The sequence below is a fragment of the Melanerpes formicivorus genome, unplaced genomic scaffold (assembly GCF_026170545.1).
Source record: "Melanerpes formicivorus ecotype bairdi unplaced genomic scaffold, bMelFor1.0.p_v2 SCAF_179, whole genome shotgun sequence".
NCBI classification, from domain to species: domain Eukaryota; kingdom Metazoa; phylum Chordata; class Aves; order Piciformes; family Picidae; genus Melanerpes; species Melanerpes formicivorus.
In genome coordinates this window covers 249,155-272,956 of record NW_027142531.1, presented here as the reverse complement: position 1 = coordinate 272,956, position 23,802 = coordinate 249,155, and the positions used below count along the sequence as shown (strand labels likewise).

Below are 23,802 nucleotides of genomic sequence, written 5' to 3'. Positions count from 1 at the left end.
CTACCCAATCCAGCCTGTCACAAGAGGTGATGGCCAAAACCACCAAGCGGCCTTCAGGAAGGATGTGATCATTTCACGTTCACAGGATCACAGACTGGTGGGGATTGGAAGGGACCTCTGGAGATCATCCCGTCCAGCCCTCCTGCTACAGGAGGGTCACTGAGACCAGGCTGCCCAGGATCACAGTGTGCAGCTGTTCAGAATCTCTCCAGAGGAGGAGAGTCTGCAACCTCTGCGGGCAGCCTGGCCCAGCGCTTTGGCAGCCTCGCACGTTCAGATGGAACCTCTCGGGTTCCAGTTTTTGCCTGGACACCACTGAACGGCGTCCAGCCCCCTTCCCTTGACCCCTGTCGCTGAGCTATCGGTAAGCATCTTTTATTGCACGAGGCACAATAGCATCAAAAGAGGGCAAAGTCCCATGCCGAGATTTGTCACGGGTTGCCAAGTGCTGGGATGGTTCACGTCCCTGAGGTGCTCGGTGGGAATGGTGACCCCCTGCCGAGGCCCGGCAGCCACACCTGCCCCGGCGGCCAGGGCAGCCCCTGGCCCCCCGAGCTCCCAGGGCAGCACCTGGCCCCCCGAGCTCCCAGGGCAGCCTGCTCGCCGGGCCGCGCTGCAGCAGCAGCAGAGCGGCCGAGCCGACGGCGCGCTTGCTGTTCCCCTTTGTTGACTGAGAACCGAAACACGAGCGGCGGCGGCGCCGCTGCTGCACGGAGAGTGCCACCCCTCTCGGCCCCGCAGATCCGCCTGCAGCGCCTGGGGGCTCAGCTCCCGGCACGCGGCGAAACCTCCTGTGCCCAGGGCGCAGGGCTGCCTGCCGCGGCCGGGGCGAGCGCGGGGGCGAGCGCGGGGGCGCGGCCCGGCCCCTGCAGCCTCGCGCCCCGGGGCCGGGGCCTCCCGTGCGGCCAGACCGAGGCTCCCTGCCGCGGGGAAGCCCCGGGGAGGGGTTGGCAGCGGGGCCGCCCTGCCCAGGCGCCGCTCGCCTCCTCTCGCGGCCGGATTGCCCGGGCTGGGCGGCCGAGCGGGGAACCCCCGCACGCTGCCCGGGCCGCGGGAGGCCGCGACCCGGCCGGCCCCAGCGCCTGCCCGCGGAGCGCTCGGAGGCAGCGGCAGCCCTCCCCGCCCCCGGCACACTCCAGGGAGCCGTTTCACACGGAATCACACGGGAGCGTCTCCCCCATCTGTGCAAGCCGAGGCACCCCCACCCCCGCCTTCTCCTCAGTCCCGGCAGAGCCTCCCTGCCATTATGTTCCACCATCTCTTAGCCAGGCCGCTCCGCGGGCGGCCGAGGCGGCGCGGACCCTAGCCATGGCCGCCTGAGGCCGCCGGCCGGAGCAGGCGCGGCCGGGCCGCGGGCCCGCAGCAGGTGTGTTTGCGTGGGGGTGCGGGGCTTTGCATGCGGTGGGGGTCGCCTTCCCGCGGCCCGGCTCGGCCCCGGCCCCCGCCTCGGCCGCGCGCAGGCCCCGCGGCGGGCGGGCTGCGGCGGAGCGGCCTGCCGGGCCTGCTGCTCCCGGGGCGCTGCGAGGGCGGCGGCTGCCGGAGCCCCGCCGGCACCCGGGCACGGCGGCTGCCAGGGCCGGCGGCTTCGAGCCGAGCCGAGCCGAGCCGGCGCGGGGCCGGGGGAGGGGGGGGCCGGGCATCGCTCGGACGCGGCCGCTCTCCCGCAGCCGCAGGGGCCGCGGCCTCCCCTGCCTGGGAGTCCCCCGCACGTAGCGCGGACGGTTCCTCCCGCCCGGGGCTCGGCGGGGCCCGCTCCGGTAGGGCCGACCCCGGGCCGGGCAGCGAGCGGGCCCGGCGGGGGGCGGGGGGCGCGGGCGCCGCGCTGCAGGGAGGGGGCCGCGGTCCGCCAGCGAGGTGCCTGGGGCCACGGCGGCCCGCAGAGGCGGGAGCAGCCCACCCGGGCCGCGGGGCTGAGGGAGGGCCGGCTGCAGCCGCCGGCACGGGGGAGACGGGCTGAGGCAGCGGAAGAGCATGGTCGCTTTCCCCAGAACGGGGTGGGGATGAGGGATGTGGAGAAAGTGCCAGAGCTCAGCTCTCTCCGCAGGGGAAGGGGGGGTGAAGGGTTGTGCCCGAGACCTCTGCTAACAGTTACAGGTGCAGCCCGGAGAGCAGAGGGGCTGCTTGGTATAGCCTGGCGTGGCAGCTGGCTTGCAGGAGAGCCTTGCTGAAGAGCCCTCGCACGGCAGACCCCGGAGAGGATGGGGCTTGGCGCGTAGGCGGAGGTAGTTACTGGTGTGGCCAGTGCAAGGGTGAGTAGCCAACACAGGAGCGGGGTGAGCGATGTCTCGATGCGGGGTGACTGTCAGCCGTGCAGGAGAAAGGCCCTGGGTGGCAGAGGAAGAAGGGGGAGCGGGCCAGGAGCAGAAGCGTCAGGGGCGCAGGTGGGCACGGAGCCCTGCTCTGGAGGGACCCTGGCCCCGCAGGGAGCTGCGGCCCCGGCGAGACACGGCCCCAGGGAAGCGAGTGGGAGCGAGCGCACGGCTGCAGCAGCAGGCTGCAGGCAGCAGGCAGCAGGCAGCAGGCAGCAGCCATCTTTGCAGGCTGGGAGCAGGCAGGCTGCGCAGACCGTGTCCTGGCCTCCCCCGCAGCCCTGGGTGTGGGAAGGCGGCGGGGGGAGGCCAGGCGCGGGTCTGCAGCTTGCTGCTTCCCAGTGCCTCAAGGACAGTTGGATAGCCAAATAAAAAGAAAGAAAATAAAGGATAAAGGCAGCGGCCGGCTCTGCTGCGAGGAGGGGGCGAAGGAAGGGCTTTGCAGGCATCTCGCTGCTGCGGAAATGGTTTCTGGAGGGGAGGGCGGTGCGCCTGCAGGAATCTTTGTGGCAGCGCCGTGCAGCAGGGAAAATGCCGCCTGGGCGGCCCCAGATGCAGTGAGGAATGGGGAGGGCGGCCGACCGGGAGAAGACCCTGCCTGGCCACCCCACGGCCGTGGGCATGAGCGGGCAGATGTGACGCTGCCGAGCAGCCAGCCCTTGTGCTGTGGGGAGCAGGGTGGGGGGGCTGCCCTGGGTTAGCAGCCCTGCTCCCGGTGCTGTGGCCGAGCCTGCCTGGTGCTGCAAGAGATCCTATGAGGATTTTTATTGCGGGCTCTTTGTTAGCTACAGACAGGCACGCACACACACACAGCTTTCAGCCAGGTTGTGGGAGGTAAGTGGGGGAGGAGAGGAAGGGAGCGTGTGGGGTGGCACTGGGGACCAAGGGGGCTGCGTGGGCTGGGGCGAGGGGAGCAGGGGCACGGGGCTGCTGGCAGCCCCACTACCACAGAAAAAAAAGAGCCCTTGCGATTTTCAGGGACTTTTTGGCAACTCAGCGAGGGTTGCCATAGCTTTTTATGTAGGGTGACCAGAACCGGCTGGAACTGGTTTGAGGCAGATCAGCTCTGAACACAATGCAGTCACTGAGCTACTACAGTGGGATAGCTTCCTCCCTTCATGGCAGCCAAAAGCAGAGGAGCTTGCAGAAAGATACCATCCCAAAACAGTATGTGAATGCACACTTTAGACACACAGCACTGGTATGTGGCTAATGTAGTCATAAAGGATTCTGTATATGAATGTACATATTTGCAGTAACTGAGATGACTTTGGCTTTTCATGCCTTTTTATGCTTAAGGAATGGGCAAGAGCTGAGATTTATGACCCTTATTAAAATATTTGTGCTTTGCAAGGGTGGGACACCGGTTGTGCAGTCTATTTTAAAACTAAACTAAATAAAATGAATGATTTGTAATTGTAGCTGTGCTTGTGACTGAAGAATGCTGCTTTGCATGCTGTTTTATTTACAGGGGACTGTCTTGTCTTTTTCTTAGGAGGCGCTGGGGGCGGGGGGGGAGGCTGATGTGCCTTTCTGTAAGGCCAGAAGGAAACAATGTTGTTGCAGAATTGTGCATAAAAGCATTGCAGAGATGCTGTAAGGCATACCCGCTTTCCTTTTTCCCTTCTCTGTTTTTTTTCCTTCTCCTTGTAGGCCTATTGACTGGGGCTGCCTTTAACCCTTTCATGTTTGCAGAAGTAATGCATCTGTGGCAGTAACTGAGCACTGGCTAAAAAAACCTTTCAGAGGTCAAGGTTCACAAGGTGAGATGTGGCGGCTTGGGTGTGAATGTAACAGTAGCATGAGAGTACATGTATGTGAGAAGTGGACCTGGCTGCCGATGCACACTTGGCACAGTAGCAAGGAGACAATTGTTTAAGTGTTGGTAAAGTTTTAATAGGATTAAAGCTGTTATTTGTAAAGACTTACTGACACCTTGGCTAAATACAGTGCTTTCAGTGAAATATCCTTTATCCAGATAAAGCAGTTTTCACCGTGTAGCGATGGGGAATAGGCCTCTGAGTGACAGTCATCAGTTGCGGACCGCATGGCAGCAAAGGGTTCTGTGCTGCTACAGTGTTGCACGGTGAGCGTTTGCTGCCTGATTTTTGGAGGTTGCTGGTTTGGCCACGTCTGAGTAACCCCAGATGCTGACTCCTGTGTGAGGTCTGCAGGGTTAAATGTGTACTTTACAGCCTCCACAGAAAGCAATGGAGAATAAAGAGCGTGGATGGTATTTCTTGATCTGTGTAACCCAGGGAGGATTTTGCCGTGGCCAAGTGGACAGGCATGTTTTAGAGGTCTGATGGAGCTTCAGTGGCTTTATTAGTGGCATGAGCTACAATAATGTGCAGTAATGAAGTAAGAGTAGGAAACCGGATGGGCAGTGCATCAGCTCCTGAGGGTTGACTGCTTTTGACTCAAAGCAGTGGATGAAGGATATATATTTTTCTCATCTGAAAAAACCAAAAGTACTTAGATTTGAGCTGGCATTTGTACCTTTCAGTGGAAGCTGCAGGATTCAGAAAGAGGGGAAGAAAGAAGTAATGACTGTAAGGAAAGGGAAGAACAAAGGCTGTTAGAGCTTACACGTTGGAACACTAAACATTTTGCCTTGGGGATTCTTTTGCCAGAGCTGCTACTTCCTATAACAGGAAATCAGCAGCTCTAGAATCTTGACCATTACGATTTGTGAAAAAATCTGCCCTGCTCTGGCTGCGTTAGCTGGTTTGGCAGTCTGCAGTCAAGATCAATATGGAGGCAAAGCACTGAAACCCTTCTGCTCTAGTGTGAAATGAGGGTGTTTTCCTCCGTGCCCAGCAGAACAAAGTAGACAGTCTAAAAAGCCTTGAGAGGTTGTGGGGTTTGGGTAAGTTGTGTGGTGGCTGATAGGCAGGGTGCCTGCAGCAGGGTGACAGTACAAGGCAGCCTCTTTATTTCTGACTGCAGAGGATTATGTAAGGTGTGTAGATATTAATTGTGGAAAAGTGAAAGCGGAAAGCTAGCGTTCGGCCTGAAATGATGGGGTTTGTGGGTTTTAATGCAGTTACAGTGTGTGGTTTCTCAGATTTGATAGGGCAGTAAATAGCTTGTGTGGTGGAGGAAGATGCCTGATAGATCACTGCTGATTTCTGCTCAGATCCTTCATTGTTTGGATGCCGAGGTTCTATATTTGACTGTAGACATCTGTAGCAAAATTACGCTTGCGAGCATGAATTCTTACTGCACGATAGGAATAGCATCTCTTGCTGCTGCTGATGCATGTTGTTTTCCCAGTGTCAGCTAAAATGCCTGTGTTACATGAGAGCACCTTTTAGGTTTGGGTTTTTTATACCAGAATAGCAAGCAGTTTTAAAAGTGTAAGTTGCTGAATTGTAACACGATTCAGTTTATCTGTTGTGGTTGGATTTTTGAACCTGATGTGTACTGTGAAGTTTTGTCTTTATCAGAGGAGGTTTGGAATTTGCAGGGATTTTTGTAGCCTGTGAATAGATGCTGGAGTCCACAGTGTTGTTGGTGAGTTTAATTCTTCCAGTCTAATGCTGTTTGTAAATGCTCTCCAGCAGGAGATTTGGGGGCTGCACGCAGGCCGGCGTTCCAGCAGAAAATGCTGCTTAGTGCCGGGGAGTCGCTCCTTGGTATCAGCAGTCGTGATCTCACTTCGCTCTTACCTTTCTTCTCAAGGTGGAACAGCTGAGAGAAGCTAATGATTTATCAAGTGCCAAGCCTCTTTTGAATAAGTTCACTAACTTTGGTTTTCTTAGAAGTGTGGCTGTGTGTTAAAACAGAGATGTGTCTAGAGTTTGCTGGGAATGTGTGTTTGGAAAGCCCCACCCTTGACCCTCACGTTTTCAGGCCTGTCTCGCTGGTGTTGCACAGGCAGGCCCTTGCTGGCTGGCAGCTGCTTCATGCAGGGTTTGAGCAAGAATTGCCATCCGCTGAAAGAAAGGAGGACATTGAAGGAGGTAGGCAGGAAACAAGTGCTGTTAGAATGTGATTCCAAGTTGCATTGAGCTGGGAATCTCAACCTTCTGTGCATTGCTGTTGTACATCCTGATTGTTCACCTTACTGCCCCAGCCCCTTTACATAGAGAAGTGCAAAATGAAGCTAGTTTTGTAATTAATTTTTAAGTAGAGCACGAAGAAAGGTATGAGACTTTACTTGCTTGGCATGAATTCATTTAGGAAGAAATTCTACACAGAGAGAGTGATTTCCCATTGGAATGGGCTGCCCGGGGAGGTGGTGGAGTCACCATCACTGGAGGTGTTTAAGAGGAGACTTGATGGGGTGCTTGGTGCCATGGGTTAGTTGATTAGGTGGTGTTGGATGATAGGTTGGACTCGATGATCTTGAAGGACTCTTCCAACCTGGTCTGGTCCATTCCATTCTGTTCCAATTTCTGGTTTAGGAGAAATTTAAGAAGATTCTAGGCCCAAAATCCTAACTGTGTTTCTTGATAAATACAGGTTGTTTTCATTTGGCCAGCTGCAGACAGAGATGGTCTGTCCAGCTCCATATGGTGCAGGAAAGGGGATGCCTTGCTCATGTGCTGGCATATTCCCATGCTTTGTGCCAGCCAAAGGCTGGTTTGTGGTGAACTTGGAACCAGTTGCATGTGCTCCCTTTCATAGCCTCAGCTATTCCAAGGTTGCAAAGTGTCTGCTGAAAACATTTTTGGGCCAGTAAAGAATGAACTTTGAAAATTCTTCTGAAATTGTTGACAGCAAGGTTATGGCATCAAGCAGTAATGAAAAGCTGACATTTTCAGTCCGTGAAATACTGGACTAAGAGTTCTTCTCCAAAGGTTCTTTGACAGACTGGGTGTAGAACGCTGAAATAGCAGGTCTAGATTGTACCTAACCCACCCCACACTTCACAGAGATGTTTCTGTGAGGCCTGCTGTGGCCTTATCGATACTAGCCTTATTCCTAGACATCAAAATGCTGCCTGGTGCGAAGGCTGTATTTCTGGAAGCCGGCATCTGGGTTGTGGGCAGTGCCGAGCCGTGGGGCCGCTGATAAGCGCAGAGGAGCTGGTGTTTTTGTGAATGCATTAGACACTGCCGAGCGTGGGTGAAGTGGCCTCTTGTGTATCTGACTTGCCTGCTGAGTACTGCAAACCACACCAAGCTGTGATTTGAGATGTGGTTTTCACTTCCTCAGGAAGGTCTGGTGGTTGAATTAGCATACTGCTTTTGTCTTTCTGCCACATACTTAGCTGGCAAAGTAAATGCTCAGAAGCATTAGCTGTAATTGCTAATACGTGTTGAATAACTGCTGAGCTGCCCATGATCTCTCTGGTAGGCTGCTGCTTGCCTAGCGTTGGGGCGTACGTCGATGTCATTCTGGTTGCATCATTTCAGTCTGCTCTACCTGACGAAATTCCTTGGCATAACAGTACAGGAACTTAACAAATACCCTTTTATGCTGGTTAGGCTGGTATTGCTCCTAGTGTAGGTATTGTGTTTCAGAATGAGCATGGCGATGTTAAGGCATCATTACATGTGTTTGGAAGCGAAGGAATTACATCAGGTGATAAGGAATAGCATGTCTAACTGGGAATTTCCAGCAGTCTAACCATGACAGAATGGTTGTGACATATGGTTATACCAGAAGTGAGACATTGCTGTATGCTAGGCACTGAAAAGTGGTGTCTCAATGCCCTTGTGTTCACATTTCTGAAAGGAACGCTGATTTTCATTGAAGAACATTGACAAGGAATGTCTCTGCCCTGGAGAGTGAGCAGTGCACAACTGTGCATACTACAAATAGAGGTTAAAAATGTAGGAAGAGTTTAAGGAAGATAAAGAAGTGCAGTTGTGAGAACATGAATTCACAGGTAAATGAAAATTAAGAGTTGGGATTTTCCTATTTCCTGCTGAGGGGGGCTTGTGATGAGCAGCTCATTGGCACAAGTATGGAGTTAGGCATTGCCCAGTGGAATGGGCTGCCAGGGGAGGTGGTGGAGTCACCATCATTGGAGGTGTTCAGGAGGAGACTTGAAGGGGTGCTTGGTGCCATGGGTTAGTTGATTAGGTGGTGTTGGATGATAGGTTGGATGCGATGATCTTGAAGGTCTCTTCCAACCTGGTCTGGTCTATTCTATTCTATTCTATCCTATTTGGAGTATAGACAGTTAAGTGGGATTTGAAGGCAGAGGGTGGGAATTTACATACCATACAGTAGGAAAGAGAGGACTGGTACAGACAATCAAAGCAGTTGCACAGTCACCAGGCTTCTGGTTGAGCAGCAAAGATTTCGGTGAGCAGAAGGGTCTGTGACAAGAAGGAAAAGTTGGTCAGTCTTTTAAAGGTTTATGATGAAAGGAAAGAACAAAAATAGAACATGTAAGACCATGCTTGTAATCCAGAAGAAATAGTTAGAAGCCTTCATGTCTAAGCTCCTTTTCCAAAGGAAGAACGTAGAGAGTCAGGCACACGTGCTTTGAACAAAGTAAGGACCAACTCAAATGATCATGGTTTATCCTCCAGAACATAATTCACACCTCGCGTCCCAGTGAGATGCTGATGCACACATAGGGGTGGGCATTGTCGCCAGAAAGGTTCATGGAAATCATGAAGCCTATTCAGAGTCTGCTACCTTCACACCCAGCCATACCTTCCCATAAGTTCTGTCACCTGCTGTTGAAAAAGCAGACCCCAGAAGTATCATTGCACCTCCCTGACCCATGGCTCTCTTAGCTGTGTAATTCCTATTGGCCGTGTCTGGAGTTTTCTACTTTCAGCATTGAATAATCAATATGCAAAATAACACTTGACTTTTTGAAGACACTGATTTTCTTTAATAACTTGTCTCAAGTAATTCAAGCACCCTAAAGGTTGCAAGTCTAGCAATAAAAGCAAAAGTCTTTTCCAGGCATTCTGGGAAACAGCACCCAGCCAGGTGGAGCAGCAAGAAATGGAGCTAGTCCATGGGATGGAAAGGGAATGTTCCAAAGGGAGTCTGTCACCTGGCAATGAGATAATACTGTAGACAGAGTCAATAAATCTAAGAACTAACTATATGAGCACCCACAGAACTAGGGGGGTGTAATTTCTGTATCACCTTTCCATTGTTCTTCATAATACATACCTCAAGTTAGCCTTCCACTGAATTTTGTTTCTGCCATTTAGAAACTTTTAGCTTCTAAAACAGTTCTGTTCTGGACAAAAACACGGAGGTGAGGGTCTTCCAGGTTGTTTCTTTAGTCTGTTTAGTCTGAGGGCTGGGATTACAGACCTTCACTTCTGAAGGTCATCTTAATGGTAGCCCTCTAATGCTAGTTCTTTACACCTCTGTGTGTCTCTTTGGATGCATAGGGCTTTGCTCGCAGCACTTTAAAAGCTCTCAAAGAAATTGCAGTTCCTGGAAAATCAGGATTTCCTAGGGAACCAGGAAATTGCCTCATTTCCTGTTCTGAAGTATTCACAGGCATCACATTGGCCCAGAGAAGGAACAGACTAACAGCTTGTCTGACAGCCAAGGTGTCGGCTGATTCTGAGGTGGGATAAAAAGCAGAGTTTTGTCCTTCAGGGAAAGAGTTACTGAAAGGTTTTTGGAGGAAGAGAGGAATGTGGCTTCAGAATTTGGCAGTTGTGGTGGAAACCATTTCTGTATTGAATCTTCGAATGGTGTACTAGAGTAGTGAGGAAGCGATGAGTGAAGGTCCAGCTTACATCTTTGCTCACTCGTTTATCACGACTGGCAATATCTTTTGTCCCTTTTTGTTTAACAGATTGCTTTGAAACTTTGAGGAATGGGAGAGATTCTTCCTAAAGGCAGAAGTAATTCTGTTCCCTCATGTAGAAGAAACCATTCCATTCTCATGCTCTGGTAGAGCGGGGGAGCTGCTCCTTCTGCGTACACTTAAAAGGCAGTTGCAGCTTTTTGCAGCACGCTCTCTGTGGCTGCATTTATGGCCACAGCTCTGCAAGCCTCTGAGTTCTTTTGGGATCCTGTCCCCTTTTGGAATCGACCCATGTTTCTTGGGGAAGGACAAACATACCTCCTCTGCCACACCATTTTGCACTCAAACATGCTTGGATGACATACTGCATAAATGGGCCTTTACTTTGTTCATTGCTATTGCTGAATGTTAATTAAACTCCAGTATATGTAATTAGAGGAAGTTTTACAGTAGAAGACTTTCTGGTTCTTTCTGAGTGTACATAGTAATTGCAAAAAGACACCTATGCAGTCAGAATGCAAATAATGTCTCAAATTGCTGATTCGAGGGAATAATTCTCCGTTTAAAACTGTCAGTAAAGGCTTTGTGTAGGATACATGGATTTGAAGTGCTTTGGTCTCTGCATTCCTTTCCAGTTAATTCTTACAGGAACTTTCTTTGCAAGTGTTGATATTACTGTTACATGTGGGGGTTGTATTTATTAGACAGCTGCCTTTGTAATTGCAGCCCTTTCTTGAAATCCTTTAGGCAGAGGTGTCCAACCATAACAAGAGGGTAGACCGAGGACCAGATCTGTGCAGGACTGTGCTTAAGTGTGATGGTCTTGCTTTGGTATAGGAAGGCATCTGCCACCACATGTGCTGAGCACCATGAGTTAGCTTCTGGTAGTACTGCAGGAGAGTTGAGCTGCACTGGTTACATGTCTGGTGTCTATTCTTAAAGCTTTATGCTCATTTTATCCCATTTTCTATTTTCAAATGCACAGGAGCTAGAAACATGCCTTTGAATAAATTAATCTTAAAATTTTATAGCTAAAAAGCCCCTCCCCCCCCCCAATAAGACCAAAAATGTCAGCATTATGAAACAATCTTATGACTAGAATGAAAGGATTAGGTTCCAGGCTGTGAAGCTGATGGGGGACTGCAGCTCTTGGTGCAGTGATGTGGCTGTACACTTGCACGGGAACGCTGTTCTGTGGTTCAGGTTCTGAGAACACTGCTTCAGGAGTGGCGTAACACTCTTTGGCATGGCATGTGTTCACACCTGTGTGTTCTGTGCAAGATGGCTGTTAGAGCTTCAGATGCTGAGATGATGACTTTCTGTTTCTTTCACAGATTTGCTCACAATCAAATACATGACCATGGGGGATATGAAGACCCCAGATTTCGATGACCTTCTGGCAGCCTTCGACATACCAGACATGGTTGATCCAAAAGCAGCTATTGAGTCTGGACATGATGACCACGAGAGCCACATAAAACAAAATGCTCACACAGATGAAGACTCTCATGCCCCATCGTCGTCTGACGTCGGCGTGAGCGTCATTGTGAAAAACGTGCGTACTATCGATTCTTCGGAAGGAGCGGACAAGGATGGCCACCATTCCACGGGCAACGGCTTGCATAATGGCTTTCTAACCTCAGCAGCTCTTGATAGTTACGGTAAAGATGAAGGGAAGTCACTTAAAGATGATGGGTCAGCTCCTGATACTATGAAGGATTCAGCTTTCAACCAGTTTAGCCCAATATCAAGTGCTGAAGAATTTGACGATGATGAAAAAATTGAGGTAGATGACCCTCCGGATAAGGAGGAGATGCGTACAAATTTCAGAGCAAATGTCTTGGCAGGATCTGTGTCTCAGCAGGAATATGACAAACTGAAGGCGCTTGGAGGGGAGAGCTTGATTAAATCCGGAATCCCAGTCTCAAGTAGTATAGATAAAAACAAAGCTGCCAAAAGGGAGATGGAGACAAACTCCATGAATTTAGGCGTCTATGAGCCTTTTAAAGCTCGGAAAACAGAGGACAAGTTGCTAAAAGACAGTTCCGAGAAACTTCTTGAAAACAGGGTGCTCGATGGAAAACTGAATACTGAAAAGAGTGAAACAAATCTGGCCAGCGTTTCACAGTCCAAAGCCAAGTCATCGGCAAAGCTGTCTTCATGTATCGCTGCCATCGCGGCACTGAGCGCCAAAAAAGCAGCTACGGATACCGGTAAAGATCTACAGTCTCATTCGGGAGAAGCCTCTCCCTTACCGAAGGACATGTCTGAAAGTCCCCGAGCTGTTGAAAAGTCACCCGAGTCTCAGAGTCTAATTGATGGTGCTAAGAAGCCATCTCTCAAACCACCTGATAGCCCCAGAAGTGTTTCAAGTGAAAACAGCAGCAAAGGGTCTCCATCTTCTCCTGCGGGGTCAACACCAGCAATTCCAAAAGTTCGCATAAAAACCATCAAGACATCTTCTGGGGAGATCAAGAGAACTGTTACTAGAGTGTTGCCAGAAGTTGATTTGGACTCTGGTAAAAAGCCAGAGCAGACTGCTATGGTAACTTCCATGACATCTCTCTTGTCCTCACCAACTTCTGCTGCTGTTCTTGCCTCTCCTCCTAGAGCTCCTCTCCAGTCCACTGTTGTCACCAATGCAGTTGCGTCAGCAGAGCTTGCGCCAAAACAGGTCACTATCAAACCTGTGGCTACTGCCTTTCTCCCCGTGTCAGCAGTTAAAACAGCAGGGTCCCAAGTTATCAATTTGAAGCTCGCTAACAACACTACAGTGAAGGCCACTGTAATATCTGCTGCCTCAGTGCAGAGTGCCAGTAGCGCCATTATAAAGGCTGCCAATGCTATACAGCAACAGACTGTGGTGGTGCCAGCATCCAGCCTTGCCAGTGCTAAACTTGTGCCAAAGACAGTCCATCTTGCCAACCTTAATCTCCTGCCTCAAGGTGCTCAAACCACCTCTGAACTCCGCCAAGTGCTAACGAAACCTCAGCAACAAATAAAGCAGGCAATAATTTCTGCAGCAGCCTCACAGCCTTCTAAGAAGGTGTCTCGAGTGCAGGTGGTGTCATCTCTACAAAGCTCAGTAGTGGAAGCATTCAATAAGGTGCTGAGCAGCGTGAATCCCGTGCCAGTTTACGTCCCAAACCTCAGTCCCCCTGCCAATGCTGGAATAACGTTACCGACGCGAGGGTACAAGTGTCTGGAGTGCGGCGACTCCTTTGCTCTGGAGAAGAGCCTGACCCAGCATTACGACCGCAGGAGTGTGCGCATCGAGGTGACTTGCAATCACTGCACAAAGAGCTTAGTTTTCTTCAACAAATGCAGTCTCCTTTTGCATGCTCGTGGACACAAGGAAAAAGGGGTTGTAATGCAGTGTTCGCACCTGATCTTAAAGCCGGTCCCAGCAGATCAAATGATAGCATCTCCCTCAAGCAATACTGCGTCCTCTGCGCTCCAGAGCCCCACAGGAGCTGGCATACACACAGTAACAAAGATGCAGCCTGTCATAACTGGGACAGTCATATCGGCCCCAGCCAGCACGCCTGTCATCCCAGCCATGCCTCTGGATGAAGATCCCTCCAAACTCTGTAGGCATGGTCTAAAGTGTCTGGAGTGCAATGAAGTTTTCCAAGATGAGACATCTCTTGCAACTCATTTCCAGCAGACCGCAGACACAAGTGGACAAGTAGAGTATCATATGTTTAAGTTCCAATGTTTCATCTCTAAGCCTAGGGGACTTTGGAAGTGGTTTTACTCTCATTTAGCTGTTAATTATCTGAACCTCCCTGATTAAAAGTATAAATGAAACCCACAAAAAGTCTTACAAGCAGTTACATAGTGAATGTCAACATTTGAAAAATAGTATTTCTTAGAAGTATTGCAGGCCCTGAAGAGTGAAACTGACACTGGGTATTGTTGCTGGCATTTAGCATTGGCTTTCTTGCAGCTGAACATCTTAATACTGAAGTTAGTAATGGCCGTTTGTAACTGTTCTTCCTGTGCTTTGGAATTCAAGTATCCTGTGGAATCCACTTAATTGGCACCCTCATTAGCAGCCCTTCTACCAATCTGATAGTTTTAAGTGATTGGTTCTCCATTTGTCTCCAGTTTTAACTGGGCAGTCCTCTCTAGGGACTCAGGCAGGAGTAAGTGGCACACTGATCCTCTTGGAAGGCCACGCACGCTGTTCTCTTCACAGCAGTGAACAGTGGTGCTCACTAGCATGTCTTTCTTGCTGTGTGACCATTCTGATGTTGGTTTTCCTTTCCTCTTGCCATTGCTGCTACACTAAACTAACAAACCATTTTAAAATTCTCTACTAATGTATGTGGCCTACTCTGAGAAGCACATCTTTCAATAAAAGTTAGCGTTGAGCAGTGTGCAATGTATTTTATAATCCTGTAGGAGTTAAATTGTTCATCCAATGGTATCCTTGGGGCGTGCCAATTAAAAGGGATTCTGGTGTGTTTCAAAGCATTCAGTTGAGCCTGACGTTGTGGCTTCTTGCTATATGGGAAGCTGAAAACCTGCAAACATAATGAGACTGATAAGACAGCCCCAGGAGCATTCCCAGGAATTGCACAGCAATGCACAGGATAAAGGTTAGGAAAGAATCCACTAGAGACAGAGGTGCAGACAGGTTCCTGTCAGCATTCACTCCCTAACTTGAGTCTTGTTCTGTGGCTGCGAAGCCGTTGTGCTGCAGTCACCGCTGCAGATGGTGATGTAAAGAGATTTGAGTGTGGAAATAATCTTGACTGTATGGATTATCAGGCTCTGCCTCAGCTCCTACTTTACTAACTTGTTAGTGGACATGGCTGAAACCGTCCAGTGCAGTGCCATGTGAGTTTCAGTTTGTGCCTGCTGCCTATGGCAAGTTTCTTCCAGCTTTTTCACAGAAGTCAGCAAATGTAGTCCATCCTTAGATCTTGCTGCAGTTTTGAACAGGATGTAATGAGTATGTGCTGTACCAGCCACTGGAGTTACTTAGGAAGCAGTAATTGGTTTCTAGCTAATTGCTTTGCTGATGCTTGTTGGCGTTGGAGTTACCCTCTCTTCCATCCTGTAGTGCTGTAGCTGCAGTGCCCAGCGTAGAAAGTGTTTAACTGAACAGCTGGGAGAGCAATAGATGCTGCTTCCTTGATAAGTTATCTTTGTGCTTTTTTCAGTCCTAAGCATTGCTGCTGAAGAAAGTCTCTGTACAGGCATTTATCAATAAATGTTTGGGTGCTTTTTCATTTTTGGCTCCTTGAAAAGCTTGGACCAGCAGTACTCTTGACTTCTGTTTTCCTTCGTAGTGCTCAGCACTGGCTTTTTGTGGTAAAACTACCGTTGTTTGGGGAGGAAGAATACAGGAGAGTTGGTTGAAATTGATGTTTTAACCTCAGAAGGAAGGTGGAAACAAGAAAAATAAACACTTGGATTCTACAAGCAAATAATAGTATAAAAGTTGGTATTTACAGCTTAGTATTCTTTCCAGTGTCCACCTAATCGCTCTTGAAATGAAAGCTGTCTGCTAGTTTGTGGTTTCCATGAGTCTAAGCACTGAGCTGCTGTTACTTGTCATCTTAAACTCTTGTTCTAAAGGTAGAGTACTTCTTTAAAACTTAGTAAACCAACTCTAGCAATTGAAAGATGTTCCCTGTAAAGTTGTTACTTCCCTGTAGTATTTTATTTCCATCGATATTCCTGTTAAAGGGAGTGGGGCCACTCGCTGACAGGTGTCCTGGCTCAGTCAAACGCTCAGCTACTTAGTGGAGAAAAAAAGAAGTAGCAACCCTGGGCTAATGAATGTTTTTGTGATGTACAGATAGAAGTAGATTGCTCTTATAGAAACTACACAACTCATCTCCCTTCGTACTTGCAGTCCTCATGTACCTCTGTTTTCCACCTCCACCATTTTTAATTCCAGCCCTTTGTTTTCCTGAAAAGATTTGGCTTTAAAAGCAGGCAGGTGATGATTTTCACAAACTTGTGTTTTGATATGAGTTGGAATGAGAGAATTAGAAGTATTGCCACCTTAAGCCCAAAACAAAATGGTGAGCAAATATGCTGGATTTCAGAATTTCACAATAGGTTCTTCTTGTTCCACTGTCATCAGTTACAATGAAACATTTTATTGTACCCTTCAAAACAGCAAGCCAGCGGCCTTAACAAGTGGCATTCGTGGCCTTTTGTGTCAGTCTGAGTCGCCAGCGTTCCAGATCAACCTTGCAGGCTGCTTGCTGCAACATTAAGGAGGGAGGGTCAGCTGGGTTGGAAAGTTGTGTGGCAGCAGAGCATCTCGCTTCCCTTCTGTGATGCTACTGAGGAGAGGCTTTGGGAGCCCTACATCCCCTGTGTTTCTGTTACTGGAGTCAGAGGCTGTTCTGCTGCTTTCTTAAGTAATCAAATAATGCTCCACATTCTGCCTATTAATGCCTAAATGGCAAGAGAGAGATTTTAGGAGTTGTACTGAAGCTGAGTAAAGGCAGCAAGCATTTTTCAAGTAGAGCTGTGGTTAGTCAGGATTTTGCCTTCAAGCCTGAGCTGAGGACCAAAGTTAACATCCCAAACCAGCCCTGTTCAGTTCGAAGGGCAGGAGTCATGCTTCTAGCCCCTGCTCTTTGGTCAGCTGAGGACAAATACTTGTCATTTCAAAGTCAATAGAGTGTATGTGCCTGAAGACTTTGTCTGGGATGGGACTGTAATTGGGGTGATGGTTGAGAACTCCCGCAGAGAGCTGCCCGCCAGCACAGCCCTCTGCAGGGGCAGTGCAGCAGCATCCCTGCAATCCACTCGTCTCTCAGGCTGGCAGCAGTGCTGGTATCAAACCCAAGTTTGAGCAACGCTGAATTTTCTTTGCCTAACTTTCTTTGTGTAAGTGTTGTGCACTTTGCTTGGACGGCAGCTGTGTTCAAACAGATCAGGCCACCACCTTCACAAAGTAAACCTAAGAAGTGAACCATATGAGATGCACTTCTTGCTTCTGTGTTAAGACCATAAGATGCTTCAAGTTAACATTTCCACTTAAAATTACTGGCTTTAAAGAAAAACAAAGTATTTGCATGCACCCTCGAGAGAACATTAGCAGTGTTGGGAAGCACGAGTGGAAATGGAGTGTACAGATTCTAGTGTACGTCTAGCAGAAGTACTGGTCACGTCCTGAGGCAGCCAGGTGTCTTTAGACCTTGATACTAAACAGTGCTCCATTAGAGGGAAAAAAGTACAATTTTTTTGCAGTGACTATAAAGGCTTTTTCCTACCATCTTTGGATTTGCTCTCTGTCTCCCGTTGATTAAGGGGGAACAGGGGCTTTTATTACTGGAGTAGTTGCAGATACTTCTAAGTCAGACTCCTATAAAAGCTCTGTGTAACACTGCACTGTTTCTTCGACAATGGTAGCTTTGATTCTGCTATTCCATGAGCTGGATCTTACTGGTTTTTAAAGGAGTCACTAAATTGTAAGAAGGGGGGCACTTTTTGTGAAGCACCTGGGTTTTAGTAAGAAACTTTTACCGTGAGGAAATAGATAGTTCTTCATTATTTATTTCAGCATTTCTGCATATATAGGCCAGTAAACAACTTATAATGCAGCTCTGGAGATCTTGTTCTGTTCTGTAGTCTTGCAAAATGTACAGATCACTCCACCTGCAAGATTTTGGGATAGCATTTCTAAACCCATGCAAATCTCATCTTAAAAACCCACCAGTGTCGTGAGGGGTCTTGGGTTTGTTCATTAGTGAGATTCCTAAGTCTCAAGTCAGAAGAAATGGGACTGACAATTGGAAAAGCCTTACAAAGGCTTAAGAAATGCAGTTGAGTTGAAGTCCTGTTCTGCAAAATTGGTTTTGTGTAACAAGCTACCAGAAAATCGTGAGTGGAGTGGCTCTTGGGTGCAGGAAACCTTGTAAGTCTCTCACGTCTCTGTGGCTGTCGCCGAGACGCGTGGTGTCTGGGTGGAACGCGGATGGTGTGTCCTGGCCTGAGAAAGATCTTTGTAAGCGCTCCGTGTGCTTCCTGCCCGATGATGTTTGCTGGGGTTGTGGGTATTGCCATGAGGAGTCTCCAGGAGTGACTTCATACCTAAGTGCACTGAACTGAAACCATCAGGTTTGATTCTCAGGTGGCAGCTAGGCCCCTTACACTAGTAAGGTAATCTTGTGAGGCTCCTAAGCAAAATGTATGTAACCCAAGGTGCCTCTCCCCTGGTCAGCAGCACAGGAAAGAGCTTTGTTGTGTCAGAACAACCCAGAATGCCACCGTGCCTGGCGGCCGGTATGTGCCAGTCTGTCCTCCAGGGCTAGTCAGTAGGGCCTGCGTTTAGTACTTGCCTGCTGCTTTTGGTTCAGATCACAGTCACAGCATCTAACGTTTTATGTGATATCTTGCAGTGTTTGCCACAAGACGTTGTGTATGGCCAAACCAAACCTTTTGTTTCATGTGTTTTGGTTTATCGTTTAGAAGACATGCAATATCTGCCAGATGCTGCTTCCTAACCAGTGCAGTTTTGCATCACACCAGAGAATTCATCAGCATAAATCTCCATACACGTGTCCTGAATGTGGAGCAATCTGCAGATCTGTCCACTTCCAGACTCATGTCACTAAGAACTGCCTGCATTATACCCGAAGAGTTGGTTTTCGGTCAGTATAATGATTACTTTTGTTGTCAATTTATGTATAATTTATGGTTTTAATAGTAATGTTCCATTTTCATAAGCATTGTTTGTAGAATACAGCTTCATGGGTTTAAGGTTGTCACGGCAACAGTGCTGTTAGTACTGCAGATTTGGAATAAATGCCACAATAGGATTCTGCTTTGTGTGGGGCATCTGCTTTTGTAGGTTACCAAATCAGAGTATTAGCTAATCTCATCCAGCCATGAAATGTCAGCATCAGGGCTTCGCACTGTAGAAGTTCTAGAGAATTGAGATCTATTTTCTTAATTTCAGGTTCTCAAAAAAAAGCCCTCTTGGTTTTTTTCAGACCATTGTATTTCAGGCTCCTGCCTCTGGCAGAACAGTGATTTTCAGTATTGACTGCAGAATTTACTCTCGAGATGGCAGTGGGCTCACTGCACCTGCCTGGCTGCTCTGTTCTGTGGGGAGTCAAGGTTCCTCAGCTTTCCATCACTTGAAAATTGCCTTCCTCACTCAAACAGCCTGCTCTTTTGGTTCTTCATTTAGTCTTCAGTTTGCCTTTTATTCTTAGGCTTCCTCGCAATGCCAGTTCCTTGAGAAAATGAGCGTGAGAGACATTTCATGGAAACACTAAGTTTTGAAAGGCTTGGAAAATCAGTTTTAGTGTAGCAGGCAGAAGCAAGAGATCAGCTGAGCAGCCTGGACAGCCAGCCTTCGCTCAGCATTCCTGAAAGGTTTCCCACTTCATCCTGTTGGACTGGAGAAGAGTGATTTAAAATTTTACCAGTAGGCAACTTCTTGCCCCTTAAGGTGCTACCAGTTCATTGACTAGGATAGCTGTGAAGTCTTATGCCAAGGGAAGAAAGCTTTCTTATGGCATCAAGCCAGCTGCCCTGCCAGTCTGGTTCCAGGTTGAAACGGTGGCCTGACACAGCTCTCAGCATTTTGCACTTCTTTGGTTCTTCTCTGTTACTCATTTCTCCCAAGTCTGTGCTGCTGATGTATTTCTTACATCTATTCCCCTTCCCTCTAGTCTGTCTCTCTTGTCTTTGTACACAGAATCATCTTCAGGGATTCCTGGCCTGCCTGTTAACACTAGAAGACTCATAAACCCTTCACAGAGAATCAAACAGTGAAGTTACTAAGCATTTCAAGATGTATCATAACTATGTCAACTTACAATTTCTGTATGTGGTGTGACTAAAGCAGTAACTGGGAAAACTAGTGTCTGCCTTCTTAGACTCCTCAGCATCTTCTCATCCCTGTGGCTCACTTGCCTAAGGAGCAGCAGAACCTGTCCTGCCTTTCCCAAGGAGCTCTGAGGCAGTTCAGTTTCTTTTCAGTGTTTTAAGTCCCAGCAGCATCAGCTGAAAGTATCAGTCCTGAGGTTAATTGCGTCCTCCCAAGGTGAAAACAAGAAAGCTGTTGTAGCAGCCCAAGAAAGGAAGGATCAGAACTGTTTTAACAAACAGTGGTGGATGCTGAGAATCTTTTGTGATGTTGCATCCCTAGAGGGGATAGAAGGTGAGACAGGCAACACAGCTCTCTTGAGGGAACGCAGTAGCCGATCTGTTAATGAGCGGATCGTGCTTTGTGCTGAAGGAGTGCTCATCTCTCTCTAAGCAGAGGATGTCTTAACCACCATTCACTTGAGCAAATGCCTTGGTAAGCAGAGGCTGGAGAGCTATAGGCATGATTTAACAGTATGAAGAACATAAGTGAAGTTCAGAAAAGAAAGGATGACGTTCCTTAGAGGTGAGGTTCTAAAGGAAGGAGATTCCTGAATGCAATATGTAACTGTACTTCCCTCTTTGTGTCTCTCATCAGGGCAGTGAAACAGCATTAAAAACCCATTTGACATGTGTATGATAACAATCATACCGCTGTGGGACATGCCACACTTCCATTTTGGAAAGGTGGAGGCCTTCTGTGTTTAGATTGCACAGTAATGGTCAGTAAGAGATTTGTTAACTGGGCAGGTCATTTTGCAGTGTGTTCTTGGGTTTCCTTGGTGGCCTTTGGTGCGGGAGATGCGTGGCACTGAAAGGGACCGCTGTGTATAAGCATTCTTTTGTTCTAACATCGCTCCTTTTTCTTAATCATTTCCTTGTAGAGTAGCAGCAGAAAGGTCACAAATTTTCCACAGAGCAGAAGTGTGTTTCTGAAAAATACTCTCAGAATGCCAGTCTGATGGATGGATCTGATTGCAGTTGTCCTGAGTTTGAAGTACTCAGGTTTTGTTTCTAAATCCACGTGCTGAGCTGATTCCTTGTACAGAAATCACTGCCAGTATGTCCTCGTGAAATCTGAACAAGGGAGATGGTGAACGTGTTTGCCTTGCTGGCTTCTGTTCGGGTGACAGCTTCTGAATTGCTGTGGCATACCTTGTGCAATCCACTGCATGTGAGAAAAACGCCCTTAGTAAAATCTCTACCAATTTGCAGGGGATTTAAGCATTCCTTCCACAATCAGTGAAACGCTCCTCTGTTGCCCCTTCTTCCTGTTGCGTTGTCACGCCATGAAGAAGCGTGCTGACTTACCTCTTAGGTTTTAGAATCAAATTGGGGAAGTTGCTTTTTCTTACTTTCTGAAATGCAAATCTCTGTGGATGTTGATTCTTAACTGGGTTGTTTACATTGACAGCATAATGCAGTTCTGTGCAGTGTGTTTATCTCTCCCACTTGCTGAAAACCCATGTTGATTCCATTGCATTCAGTATTGCTTTGGGCTCGGCTGAACTGACTCTTTTCCACTCTCTTTGCAGCTGCGTGCATTGCAATGTTGTGTACTCTGATGTGGCGGCACTCAAGTCTCACATTCAAGGTTGTCACTGTGAAGTCTTTTACAAGTGTCCTATCTGTCCCATGGCATTTAAATCTGCTCCCAGCACACACTCCCATGCCTATACACAACACCCGGGTATCAAGATAGGCGAACCAAAGTAAGCAAAATTAATCTTCTGTTGCACTTGCCTGCGGTTTAATGACTTGTGAAATTGCATTCTCTCCTCTGCTTGTAACCCTAAAAGTCACCTTTTGTGCAGCCAGAGTTTATCCTCCTGTTGGTAACGTGGAGATCCTGTAATGTTTTCGTGAGGTTTTAGCCGGCAGTTTGTTTGGCAAAGGTCAAATTTCCATGAAGGTGGCAGTAGCAGCTCCTCAAACACCACATGCTACAGGAGGGCAGCACAGTGACTGCAGAAATCAGGCAGGCAGGCAGGTAGGTAGTGTGTTGCTCGCTCCTTTTCTTTTAGTCTGCTCGACTCATCTGCATTTTCTGCTGTGAACTAAGATAATGTGGTTCCAAAAAGAACTGCTGAGGCTCATCAGGGCTGATGCAGTGATTTTCAGATTTTCATGACATCTGGTTGAACATCTAGGAAACAAAAGGGGTATTTTTTCTCTTTCCTGCTCACAGCATTCAGAAGATGGGTCCTTGCAGGGCCGGCAGTTCAGAGAGGGGTCAGGATGGGTGCTTGTGAGAGGTGGTTAAGGAGTGACAGTTGCGGTCTCTGGGCCCACCCTGAGCATTCCTGGCAGGATGCAGCTGTCTGCCAGGACCCTGCTCTTCTGGTCAGGAGCATCTTGCTTAGTGTGTGCTGGTTTTCCTGCAGGTTGTGTTCTCCTCTTTCTGTCTGCTAGGTCCTTTTTCCCCATGAGAGCTGTAGGGTTTGTGAATGGTGAGCTGGGTTTTTGCTTCCTTAAAATGATGGTGTCTCCAGGAGAGCAATTCCTGTGTGTTACTAAGTGAGAGGTGCCAGGCTCTAAACCTCTTCTAGCCTTGCCTCTCCAGATGAAACAGTGGCATTTATAGAGCTCTTTCCAGCATGTAATCTCTTTTATCTGGACTAAAGCAGAGCTGATTCTGCTCTGTAGCTGGGGAGCTGTGCATAAACACCGTGGTTGACAGAAGATAGTAACAGAGGGCCTGGTTAGGACCGCAGAGCCTTTGTTTTAAAGATGTTGAGCATCCAAGGCTTCTGCTGAAACCAATGGGAGCTGTGGCTGAAAATCAGAGGTCAGATCTCAGCAGTGTTAGCATGATGTCTTCTCGTGGCAGGCTTGCTCCTGTCTTCTTTCTCCCCTATTGGTGCAAGTGAAGTGCTGAGAGTGAAAATTCAAGTCTTTTAACTCCAGGTTGTTCCTCTGGAGTACACGGTAACCAGGTGGAGACTCAAAGTAGAAAGCAGATGAGAGAAACAAGGTACCATGTAACACAACCAGATTTCAGAAGAATTTGCTTTGCCAGAGCTGCTTCTGACATCTGAACAGAAGATTTATGCTTTAGGGTCTTACAACCTACATGGCAGCAAAATTGCAGCAAACTTCCTGCGTCCAAATGAAGGTGTTTGTCCCCAGTGGAAATAGTACCCTCTTTTAATTGAGAGTGGCACCTTCAGTGAGGGGCTTTGGAACACCAGCACTGAATCTAACACTTGTTTCAGATTCCCATCATTTTCGGCAGAGAAACCCAAAGACTCCGATCACTGTCTGGGCAGGATACTTTGCATGCGAAAAGCGCTGAAGATTTCTTGTCATGTGCTTGAATCTGCACAACTGCTTGTGATCAGCCTCCTAGGACAAGTATTCTGCATTAGGTGCATTTCCCTATAGATGTGCTTGGAGCTCTATTCATCTTGGTGACAGAGAGAGACACCTTTTGTGTATGAAGGACTGTCGTAACAAATGATAGACTCCGTAGCTGAGCGCTGCTTTGGAGAAGTGTTCTTCAAGTGGGCCACTTTTAGCCCTTCAAGTGCTGCAGTACTGGGATGAGTTTCCCCTGCACCTTCTCCGAGCAGAAGAGACCCAGCTCCTTCCACCTTTGCTCACAGGGTAGGTCCTCCAGCCCCTTTCTCTTCTTTGTGGCCCTCCTTTGGTCTCTCTCCAGTCTGTCCACGTCTGTCTTGAATTGTGGGTAGCGGAAGTGGACACAGGTGTCCAGGTGTGGCCTGAGCGGTGCTGAGCACAGCTGACAAGAGCATTTCTGTTTGCAGGAACAGGGCTCACAGGGTGCGTGGCTGTGTGCGTTACTGGAACCCTGTGACTCAGGACTGCATTGCAAATGGTGGTTTCAGAACAGCTACACCAATCTCTTTGGAGCATGAAAAATGAAGCTCATGTGCAGTGATTGTTAGTGGGATGAGAGTTAACACAGGGAAGTGGATGCCTGTCTTGCCTTTC

At 48.5% G+C, this 23,802-nt stretch overlaps 1 protein-coding gene across 8 annotated transcripts in view; it reads left to right on the top strand.

Annotated features, from left to right (window-relative positions):
- Positions 1–331: 331 nt before the first annotated feature.
- The window catches only part of ZNF532 (zinc finger protein 532), a 38,696-nt gene continuing 15,225 nt past the window's right edge, over positions 332–23,802 (top strand). Inside the window, exons 1-6 of one of the 8 annotated variants that reach the window (XM_068169331.1) lie at positions 952–1,366; positions 2,089–2,249; positions 3,963–4,072; positions 11,331–13,684; positions 18,442–18,623; positions 21,384–21,560. In XM_068169331.1, the coding sequence (XP_068025432.1) occupies positions 11,351–13,684; positions 18,442–18,623; positions 21,384–21,560 (2,693 nt within the window). In that variant the 5' untranslated portion in view covers positions 952–1,366; positions 2,089–2,249; positions 3,963–4,072; positions 11,331–11,350. Of the gene's footprint in view, positions 365–951; positions 1,367–1,739; positions 1,758–1,823; positions 2,250–3,962; positions 4,073–11,330; positions 13,685–18,441; positions 18,624–21,383; positions 21,561–23,802 lie in introns of those variants that run through there. The other 7 variants (XM_068169332.1, XM_068169337.1, XM_068169330.1 and 4 more) reach the window with 7 other exon arrangements.